The 11,218-nt window shown below is 42.8% G+C and overlaps 1 protein-coding gene across 1 annotated transcript in view; it reads left to right on the plus strand.

The window, feature by feature from the left end:
• LOC123129514 (glyoxysomal fatty acid beta-oxidation multifunctional protein MFP-a) overlaps positions 1–7,666 on the plus strand; it is a 28,179-nt gene extending 20,513 nt beyond the window's left edge. The window contains exons 2-18 of the mRNA XM_044549653.1: positions 806–877; positions 950–1,006; positions 1,089–1,142; positions 1,232–1,299; positions 1,397–1,478; positions 2,041–2,096; positions 2,219–2,521; positions 2,615–2,701; positions 3,125–3,299; positions 3,376–3,497; positions 4,325–4,488; positions 4,565–4,819; positions 5,506–5,627; positions 5,696–5,817; positions 6,495–6,643; positions 6,737–6,875; positions 7,002–7,666. Of these exons, the coding sequence (XP_044405588.1) occupies positions 806–877; positions 950–1,006; positions 1,089–1,142; positions 1,232–1,299; positions 1,397–1,478; positions 2,041–2,096; positions 2,219–2,521; positions 2,615–2,701; positions 3,125–3,299; positions 3,376–3,497; positions 4,325–4,488; positions 4,565–4,819; positions 5,506–5,627; positions 5,696–5,817; positions 6,495–6,643; positions 6,737–6,875; positions 7,002–7,040 (2,066 nt within the window). The 3' untranslated portion in view covers positions 7,041–7,666. The remainder of the gene's footprint in view (positions 1–805; positions 878–949; positions 1,007–1,088; positions 1,143–1,231; positions 1,300–1,396; positions 1,479–2,040; positions 2,097–2,218; positions 2,522–2,614; positions 2,702–3,124; positions 3,300–3,375; positions 3,498–4,324; positions 4,489–4,564; positions 4,820–5,505; positions 5,628–5,695; positions 5,818–6,494; positions 6,644–6,736; positions 6,876–7,001) is intronic.
• Positions 7,667–11,218: the final 3,552 nt, after the last annotated feature.

Genomic DNA, 11,218 nt, shown 5'->3' on the forward strand with positions numbered 1-11,218 from the left:
AGGCACGCGCGTGGAACCGCCTGCGTGCATGCGCGCCTCGGGCGCCGTGATTGGCGGCCGACACGCCACACGACGGGTGTGGGATTGCGTGGGGCCGGCGGGCGTGGGGGTGGGGCCGGCGCGGCGCCACCGACAACGCGTTGACTGCGAGCGGCCGCTTTAATTTTTTTCCCTCCCGGGCGGGCGGCCGGCCTGTATTCATATACGTATACCTCCGTCTGTTTTTTTTTTTGCGGGCGGGCGGGCCGGCGGGGCAATCTTATGCCCATCCTACCCTTTGTTATGAAGGGGTATTGGGCAATCTCAGCCCTCCTTGTGTTTACAGGGGGTCTACCGAAGCGGAAGTGTTTCCTAAATTGCTCTGCGCATCACGTTTCAGTAGCCCCCACATGTGCAGAACAACGATCGGCCATGACCGCGGCAACGGAGTGGCTCTGCCTGGTGCCTGCTAAAGATTACCGGCTAACATTGCTCCACACACATATAGAACTGTATGCTGTAGTTGTCGCTAGAGTCTAGAGATTGCCCCGTCTCTTCATGCCTATGTATTGTGTCATCTGTCATGCAAGCAAGAAACAGCGTGCGTTGCTACGGACTAAAAAAATGTTCATTATGTTTATGAAACTAATTAATTTATTGAATTGAAGTGCTTCTTAGAGCAATCTAGATAGCAGCACTGTTCCGTGTGCCATGTTTATTAACCGACAAACTGATGATCCATCAGTGTTCAATCATTTTCCAAGCGTAGGTAAATTCTGTTGACTAGTAATGTGGCATGATGGGTCTCTCTTTTTCTGTTCTGCAGTCATAGCTAGCTTGCAGAGAAACTACGAAGAAGCTCTAAGAAGGAATGATGTCAAGGCCATCGTTCTCACCGGTATTTAACAAAATCACCTTGTCAGGCATCCTATGCAAGTGCGGTATTTCTAGTGTTTTACACTTTGTGCAGGCGCCAAAGGGAGGTTTTCAGGTGGATTTGATATAAATGGATTCGGAAATAAACCAAGTAAGAACAAGGTGGCACATTGAGTATTTTGTTGCATTGCTCACTTCCATTGCTAAGTCTCTGTATCCCCCCACCCACCCAGAAAACGAGAAGCCCGGGTCCTTTTCTATTGATTTTCTGACTGGTGTAGTGGAAGGTAACTTATGAGCCTCTTCGTCTAACCCAAGTTTGTCAACAAGTAGACCTTTTCCTTACATTTCATCACTAAGTACTAGCTGCTGCCAGATGCTCAGAAGCCGTCAGTGGCTGCTATAGATGGTGTTGCTCTAGGTGGTGGCTTAGAGCTTGCAATGGTATGTTTAGGTTCTATATTTGGGGTTACGCTTAGACCTTTTCGGTTTCTTTGAAGAAGTGTCTATTTGCTCAACACTGTACTTTCTTCTTATGCAGGTTTGCCATGCTCGGGTTTCTACACCGTCAGCTCAATTAGGACTACCTGAACTTCAGCTTGGTATCATTCCTGGAATGGGAGGTACTCTCAAGTCTCAGCATGGTCTTGCATGTGATATTATATCTTCTCATACTTCCCTGTGTGTACTTCTTACCTTTGGTCTAAACATGAGTACATTGTGCGCTGCACCTGTCTCCTTTGGAAAGAGGCTACCGTGTTCTTGTTCATATTTCCATTTTACTTATGGGATACAAAGGAAGCAAAAGAAGAATGGTAGATCCATATGCCGTAGGATGGAAGAGATTCAACCCCATAAGCAATTGCTCTATGCGGGACACAGTAGATGTTGAATTATGACTTCTCGAACTAATCAGGCCTCCTCAGGCCTGGGGCATTTCATTCAATAAAAGAAACTAGGAAGAAAGGGAACTTGGTGTACTCTGTTAAAAACACTCTTTTGTTTATCAGTCTGCTGTATCATACAGCTAACCATGATACATAATCATTTTAAAGGAAAGGTAAAATGTTCCACAGCAAGTTCAAGAGACGGCTCCTTGCATGTTGATTTCTCTGCTAAATTCATAGGCTGCTCAAATTTTCTTTTTTTGTCTTATGTTGGTTGAAAGGTCTTCACCTGCTGCAGGAACACAACGATTGCCCCGCCTTGTTGGCCTGAAAAAAGCTCTTGAGATGATGTTGGTATGGCTGATTTATACATTACAAGATGCAATGCATGCACAATTGTTTTCCTCGTGTTGAACATGCAAGAAAATTATGAGTGTTGTGTGTTGACCATGAGTACTTGTGTCTTTTCATAATAGATGTCAAAGTCTATAAAAGGGGTAGAGGCTCACAAATTCGGTTTGGTTGATGCCATAGTTTCAGCTGATAAGCTGATCAGCATTGCCTGTTCTTGTGCTCTGGAAATCCACGAACACAAAAGGCCATGGTTAAAGAGTCTCCTGAGAACGGATAGACTTACAGATATTGTGGAAGCAAAGAAAATTCTCAAATTTGCGAGAGTTCAAGCCCTAAAACAGGCTGCTAATCTTCAACATCCATTAGTTTGCATTGATGTTATTGAAGAAGGAATTCTTTTTGGCCCTCGTGCCACCCTCATGAAGGTAATCACTTGATAGTTCTATATTGTGGAGCATCTACCATAAGCCCTTAGTGGTTCTTAGTGCTCTTCAATATTCTATTTTGACAATTGACAGGAAGTGCTTTCTGGAAAAATGCTTGAGCAGTCTCAAACAAGCAAAAGCTTAAGGCATTTTTTTTTCGCCCAACGTGCGACTTCAAAGGTTGGTAGAACTGTAAGGTTAAAGCTTTGGAAATGTTTGTTCTCATACTTGGTTTTATCCAGCCTCAGTAGTTAGTGTTATTTAGTTATCGGCTTCTAGTAAAACCAAAGCACAATAATCCTACTTGTATCTCTTTCAGTCTAATTAGTTGAAGGTCAGCATGCTATAAAGTGCAGTACATATATTTATTCATTTTATAAGATGAAACTTATGCTCTGAATGTAACGGGTGCAAAAAGTTCTGGATGTTTGTATTTTGGTTTTCCTTTATTACAAGTAAGCTCCTTTTGAATCTACTGATAAAAAATGTTCATAAGGTCGGTATAGGACCATTAGTATTAAATGGAAACTAAGTTTTTCTTGGAAGTGACAGGTTTACCGTAATGTATGCTTTCATTTATCTGACTGTCTCATGTTCTAATAGATACCAAATATTACCAACTTGGGTTTGACACCACGGAGAATACTAAAGGCAGCTATTGTTGGTGGAGGTCTAATGGGATCCGGAATTGCAACTGCGTTCATACTGAGTGACATTGTGGTAGTCTTGAAAGAAGTAAATGAGAAGTTCTTGAATACTGGCATTAACAGAATTAAAGGTGAGTTCTTTTTACCTTGGAAACTTCTATTGAGATTGTCTTTGAAGTTTTCATATATTCTTTCTTTTCTGTTCAGCCAATTTGCAGAGTTCTGTCAAAAAGGGACGAATGACCCAAGAAGATTATGAAAAGAAACTTTCTCTGCTGTCCGGTGTTCTTGACTACGAGCAATTTAGAGATGCAGATGTGGTCATTGAGGTAGATCCAGTTTCTTGACAAATACTCCCTCCGTAACAAAATGTAAGACATTTTTTATGCCCTTTGCAAAACCAGAAAACGTCTTGCATTTTAGTACAGAGGGAGTACTTCTTTCTCTGATCTCGTTCTATAGGAAATATCACTGAATACTGATCTAGTGCCCGTTTCATCTTGCTCCTCAATAATAATCTATATAGACGCATACAACTGGTGATATTCAAGGCACCTCCTTCACTTTGATGACTAAGAAAATCGTACTAGAATTCTAAATAGGAAAATCGACTATTAGGCCCCACAATAATCTAAAACGTAAACATCCTACAAACTCCTATTATAAACACAGAGAAAAGAAGAAGGAGCTATACCGCTTATTTTGCTATGGACAAGTTATGATGGTCGAGATTATCGTATATAGATAGTGGTGATATTTGAAATATAAAATTGTACAGTAACATGCAGCTGCACTGGGCAAGTAAAAATCTTGCTGGTTTGTGTTAACTTCCAGCATAGTTATAAAATCAGAAACGGTATCAGGATATTCGCTTTACAACATTTTTTCCTCTTTGATAAACAAAAATATTCACTTAACTTAGGCCAAACAGACATTGATTGTGATGGAAAATTAATGCAAGTCTTGGAAGATTGTGGAAGCAAGAAATATTTTCTTATTTCAATTACTACCATTCTATCAAACATTTCCTTATGTATAATCATTTATTATGTTCACCACAGCTTTTGAGTCAAGCAGTCTAACTCGCACTAATGTATATGCTTAGATGAAGGAGAGCACATAATGATCCTGAAAGCTACTTGATAAAATCTTGCAGGCCGTTATTGAGGATCTATTGCTGAAGCAGAAAATATTCTCTGATCTTGAAAGGAGCTGTCACTCTAATTGTATATTTGCCACAAATACTTCAACCATAGACTTGCGGTTAATTGGCCAACAAACAGCTTGTCAAGATCGAATTGTTGGTGCCCACTTCTTCAGGTAGAGTCCATTGTGCACTTAATATTCTATTTCCCATCTTTCTCAACTCAAGTATCTAACTGTAGTATACTTGCAGTCCAGCTCATGTCATGCCACTGTTGGAAATAGTTTGTACTCAGCAGACTTCCTCACAAGTTATTGTGGACTTGCTAGATGTGGCAAAGAAGATACGGAAAACACCAATTGTTGTTGGGAGCTGCACTGGGTTTGCTGTCAATAGGATGTTTTTTCCTTACGGCCAGGCAGCTGGTTTGCTCGTTGATTATGGTTTGGATATATATCACATAGATCATGTGATAGCAAAATTTGGAATGCCGATGGGACCTTTTCGGTAAGGATATATCGATATTGTGAGCTGCACTGAATTGGCCAGTTCCCTTACATACTGGAGCAGCTAGGCTACGACTTCTAGTGAATTACTGCAGAACATTAAGATCAAGATTTTACCTTGTTTTCTCATTTCTGATATCATAGGAACCAACTATTGTTCAAAGCTTTGACAAGCATTATGGTTCAGTGTTGAACTTAGATGAATAATAGCTCATTTAGATATAAGCTTAGTGTTTCATCCCGGTCCTCTGCCATATGGTCCTTTTTTTTTTACTTCTTTCCCTAGTCAAATACTCTATAGTTAATATATTTATGTTAAGTTAGATAGAATTTGGTTGCTGGAATTTTGTATCTGTTAAGTTAATAAATCAGAGTAGCTGCTTCCTTTTGCTTTTTATTGGTTTCCAGTAGAGTATTATGGTAGGACCGTACGAGTCTTTTGATGGGAAACATATTTATGCTGTCGTGTTCCACTTTTGGCTGCTTTATAGAGCTTGTCTGTTGTTTGCTTTGATATTGGTAGAATTAATGGTTTTTATTATCATTGTAGTGCCTTAACGTAGTTCCCGTGCAATCTAGTTCAGAATAATGCAACACCTGTGCACACCTTCATTTATTGACAGAACATTTTCATGGATGTCTATTTATTTGTCTGACAGTAGTTTCTTTTTTATCTTGTCTGTACAGATTAGCTGATCTTGTAGGTTTTGGCGTTGCCGTTGCCACTAGAAAGCAATATTATAAGAGTTATCCAGAGCGATGTTATAAATCACGTCTTACTGAAATTATGCTCGAGGAGAACAGGACAGGTATCGAAAATATACTTCACTTAATGTTTGGTATCTCATGGTTATTTAACTTGTGGACTCCTGGACAGGTGAATCTTCTCATAGGGGATTTTATCTTTATAATGATAAGCGACAAGCTTCTCCAGATCCTGATATCAAAAAGTATGTTGAGAAATCAAGAAACATGGCAGGTGTTGCACAAGATCCTAAGGTCATGTTATATCTAACTTAATTATCTACTTCTGGTTTATTAAAGAATTATTTGAAATCCCCCAAAAAATCTTGTTATCGATACATCGCCTGCATGGACACACATCAATCTCACAGATGTATTCGTCTTAGTTCGCAGGATACCTTTTTCTATCCCTGGCCTGTGTCGTATCTTCTTTTATGTGTTAATTTTCTTTCTATCCCTGGCCTGTAAGATGCAGAAAATTTGGCTATGATATAAACCCAACTTAAATGATTAGTTCAAGTCCAAAATAACTCAGGGCACTATTCAGTGCACTATAAGCTACTCCCTCCGTCCCACAATGTAAGATGTTTTTTGACACTACACTAGTGTCAAATCAAAAAATGTCTTACATTATGGGACGGAGGGAGTATATGTGAATTTCAAGATGTACATACTAGCCTGTGTGTGCATCTTTTGTCTGTTATGTGCATCTTTTTTCTCTCATCGGTGTACATACTAGCCTGTTTGTGATCGAGTACATGTTGTCTGTGTGTGCATCTTTTTTCTCTCATCGGTGTACATACTAGCCTGTTTGTGATCGAGTACATGTTGTCTGTGTGTGCTTCTTTTGTCCCTCATCAGTGTACATACTAGCCTGTGTCTTTCACTGGTTTTGCTCAAAGAAATCTGACAGGCGATTTCATTTCCCTCAGCTAATGAAATTAACAGACAAGGACATCGTAGAGATGATCTTCTTTCCCGTGGTGAATGAGGCCTGCCGAGTCCTTGATGAGGGAATTGCACTGAAAGCATCTGATCTTGATGTAGCATCCATTATGGGAATGGGCTTCCCTTCTTTTAGGTCCAACTGCTTATCCCTGAACTGATATATATTTATTCTAACTGATATATTTATCTTAACTGATCGGTCCTATGTGATCTCTTTTTACACCAGGGGTGGGGTGATGTTTTGGGCCGACTCTCTCGGCGCGGAATACGTGTACCGCAGACTGGATGCGTGGTCCAAGGACTACGGGGAGTTCTTCAAACCCTGTGAATATCTAGCTGCCAGAGCTAGTCGCGGCGCATCCTTGGTAAGATTCTATTGCATTTTCGCACTGTTGATGTAGCTTTGGGATCCCGAACGGCGCCTATTCTCATTCTACTGAATTTTGTGCCCGCGGCATCGCCTGATTGTGCATCCCCTGAAACTGTTGCAGGCTGCCACCACAGCTGATGGGACCAAATCGCGACTCTAGATCGTTTACCTGGGTGTTCTGCCATGTCCACTCGGGATGAAGGACCTGGCAGGGGCTGGAATGTTGCGGATACAATCGTGTACGTATTAGATGTAATAAAGTGCACGGTAAAAATCCTAGGTTGGTTTTGAGTGTTGGTGGGTGCGGTTTTTTTCTTCTGCAGCTGCTGCTGCTGTGTGATGTGTTGCCGTGGTCTTACCCACAGTGCAGTAGTTTTCTGCATCGTGGATTCCCCTGGCGCGCTGCTGCGACGTGTCCGCGAAACCTCTGTGTTTTTACAGGGCCAAGGATAGTACATGCGATCCTTGGCAATTCTGGAAATGAAATACCGACCTTGTGTCGTTTCCTTCCGCTGATTTCATATATATCAATCCTCTGTTGAAGGCGAACCAAGCTGTGGTTGGATGGTGAGAGAGACAGCGATATGCCGGCTTGGTCTCTCGAAAGTGCTCATAGGAGCATGGTGCGCGTGTGTGCGTTCATAGGGGTGAGTGTATGAGCGCTTGCGTTTGTACTGTGTTTAGAAAAAAGAAACCTCTGTTGAAGCGCTGTATTTTTGTGACTGAACGAAAATGATGCGCTGGGTGCCTGTGAAATTTTCACAGGCCGTATGTAGATGCAGAAAATGGTGTGCTGGTTCATGTGCCGAGAGCAGAGGCGTGCAGCACGTACTACACACGCAAAGAAAAGCGGAGCCCTCCACGTACCGGACCGGCTGTGGTTCCAACATCGCCGTGTCAAGAGGCGTTTATCCCCTTGAGCAACGCAAACCTAGGAACTTCCCGGTCCGTAGCTACTGCGGCGTGAATTTGTGATGGGTGACGAGTCCCTCTGACTCCGCGCTCTACGTGGATAGATCTCCACGGCCGCCGGCACTGACACATGCTCCGGCCCTTTCCCGAAGGCGCTTGGGCGACGATTGACAAGCGGGTCGTGGTTGTTCGTTTGGCCAACGCTTCAGCAACACTGGATTTTCCTTTTTTCAAGTCCAGACCCTCCTTGCAGTTTGCCTGAGTGCGCGTGAATAAATGGAGAAACCGAAACGCAACCGTAGCCGGCCTCCCAGCTCTCTATCCAACTCCAAGGGAGGAAGGTAGTTTGCCTGCAGCAGCGTTGCCAGCTCCAACTTCCAACGAAATCCTGGCTCGTGCATGTGCCGGCTCGGCCCTCGCGGCACCGTGCTCTCCGCTCGTCTCAACAGAACGCCTACGCTGTAGAAAAGCGTGGAAAGCTCACTCAGGTCCTTTTCACCGCCCAAGAAGAAGAGCTTCGACTCTTTGTTTGCGCCATCTGCGGCCTGGAAGGAAAGTATATTCTCTTGATAGCACATGCCAAGACCGGAAATCTTCTCCCACCAGATGGTTAAAACATGAAACGTACACCTGCTTCGATGGGAAATACCACCAAGCATATATCTATGGATTGAGATGGCGCGTATTTATTTTTATTTTATTTTTTGCGAAGGAGTTTGACAGTGTTCTGGGTTTGATTGTTAAAAGCTCAGAATCATATGAGTGTTGTTGACGATGAATCCAACAATATCAATCTTGTGGAACATAATTATGTACGGTGGTTGTTGTTGTTGTTGTTGTTGTTGTTACAATGCAGATGCATATACTCACATCACTACACACACCGTCTACTAAAGATCGGTCGTAGTTGCGGAGTTTTAAGCTAGATGAAGTCGCCACATACAAGAACACGAACACCTTCTCAAACTAAAAGAATAATCCGCACAAATGAGACACCAAAGCAAACCTGCAGTCTGTGAGCTAAAAGTATCACTACCCTGCTAATCATCCAACCATTAGTTGGTTTAGATTAACTCTTCCACCCGTGGGAGCAAATTCAAGGGCTCCCATACGAACTCAAATCTGAGAAGAAAATTTGGAAGTTGGGAAAGAAGCTCGGCAAACGTCGTCTACGTCGCCCACAAGAACACGTTGGTCGTCTCCATGTCTATGTCCACATGCCGGTACATCGTCCTATCAAGTCATACATCACCGCTACCCTAGCTATAAGTACCATTGTCCCAAAGTATGATGTAAAATATGAAAAGCTACCAATTTTTTCTTTTGCTTTTGTTGTGGTATGTTGGGGCACACAGCAGAGAAATGTTGCAGCATACCAAAGGAGCAGTGTGCAATGACTTGGTCCTCCAATATCAAGGCCCTGCCTCTCTGGAAGGAGAGAAGTTTCACCAGTCCGTTGGAGCCACTGGGTTGGTGCGCCGTTCTTTGACCTTAGAGGGAATGGCGACACCGATGGACTTGGAACGAGAAGAAGAGGCAAAGGAGCAACGAGCCAAGGTGTCAGACATGGTCATCAGTGTGGTGACTAGTGTCGTAAAGCAGCTAGTGGTCTCTCCGGCGGAACATGCCTCTACCATCGTAGATCCTACGACACGATGATTTTGAACATTGAACGTGTTTAGCGGTTCATCGTAGGGGCGGTCGTCCCTTCAGTTGCGATGCCGCGACCTTGGGAGATTCCCCGGCTGTAGATGTTGCCTTGGCTATCCAGCAGTTAGTAGTGTCGCAAGATGCAACCGTTGAGGACAACAAACATAAGTTTTAACTTCTTAGTAGATTTTAGGCTTTTCTAGCAATCTATAATGCACCCGACACATACAAGTGTACAGTATATGCAGCGGAAAGTAAAGATATGCAAGTGCAAAGTAAAAGAGGTAGAGTTGAAAAATCACAAACACAATTGGCTCGGTGAAGATTTTTCTTGTGGTTCAGATAGTTGGCTATATCTTACATCCACATTGATGAAGGCTTAGATCCACGAGGATCTAAAATCACAAGGATCCCGGTTGCAAAATTCAAGGAATATGGTCCATGAAGGACTCACCCATGAAGGGTCCACGAAAGAGCAACCAAACCTATTCCACCATGGCATACACAAAAAAGGATGAGCCTCACTAAGGTAATTCTTCATGAAGTAGGTGATCTCCAGGCCCATACAAGCTTCTTGGGTTCTTGACAATCTTCAAGACTTTCAAGCAACACCTAGATGATCTAGGAGGCACACACCCTTCAAAAGTAACAAGATAGAAGTTGATTGCCAATGAATCCCTTGCTTTTGTGCTTCAAAAGATAATCTACTCAACACTCAAACTCTCTTAAGAATTGGTTGTGGATTTGGAGAAGTAGGAGTGGAAATCAAGAGGGGATTAGATCTCAAAGGGTTTGATTAGATAGTTGGAGTAGAAGGTCCTTTGAAATCAGTACAAGGAGGTGAAGTTATCTCCCAGAACAAATAATGAGAGTGGGACTTAGATTCAAGTTGAATTGGTGGGATAGGTGGGGCTATATAAGTTGGACCAGAAATCTGACCGTTACTCATCTTTTTGCACATTTTAGAGGCTCAGGCTGGTTTTGCTCAGTGGTGCCAAAGTGAACAAAAAGTGAAAACTTTAATATGCATCAGTATGTCCGGATGGTAATCAATCGGTGGCTCTGAAGTGAGCACTTCAACAGTGGCACACTCCCTGTTAACGCTTCATAATTTCTCACTGGAATTGGTATTCCTGACGTGGAACCAAAAGGTTTACCAGGTTGCTTTGGTTGCTCCAAATGGAATCTTCAAGGCTTCGACTAAACTAGGGTTTGGAGCCACGACTATATCTGGTTGTTTCAGTGGATCCGAGTGGAAGTGATTCGGCAACATCGAGTTGAATTGGAACTAGATAGATAGTGATTTTTTTAAGGATTTCAGGGAGTTTTGGAGTTTGACTTCTAAGAACATGGAGCAAAATGATCATTGACACATCCTCATACCCCTTTATAGTATTGACATGCCTATCGACTTAATGTGATCTTGGATTGAGGGAGTCTTGGACTAAGGGGTCCTCGGGCGTCCGGTCTATTCTATATGGGCCGGACTAATGGGCCGTCAAGATACAAGGAAGAGGACCACCTCTCGTGTCTGGTTGGGACTCCCATATGCGTGAACGGCAAGTTTAGGTGTCCGAATATACCATTTCCTTTCTGTTAAACCGACTTTGTACAGCCCTAGGCCCCTCCGGTATCTATATAAACCGGAGGGTTTAGACCGAAGGCAAGATCATAACATTGATAGGCCAGCCAAGCTAGGGTTTAATCATTACAATCTCGAGGTAGATCAATTCTTGTAACCCCTATACCATCAAATAATCAAGCAGGAGTAGGGTT

This window comes from Triticum aestivum, chromosome 1B (genome assembly GCF_018294505.1).
Source record: "Triticum aestivum cultivar Chinese Spring chromosome 1B, IWGSC CS RefSeq v2.1, whole genome shotgun sequence".
Taxonomy (NCBI): domain Eukaryota; kingdom Viridiplantae; phylum Streptophyta; class Magnoliopsida; order Poales; family Poaceae; genus Triticum; species Triticum aestivum.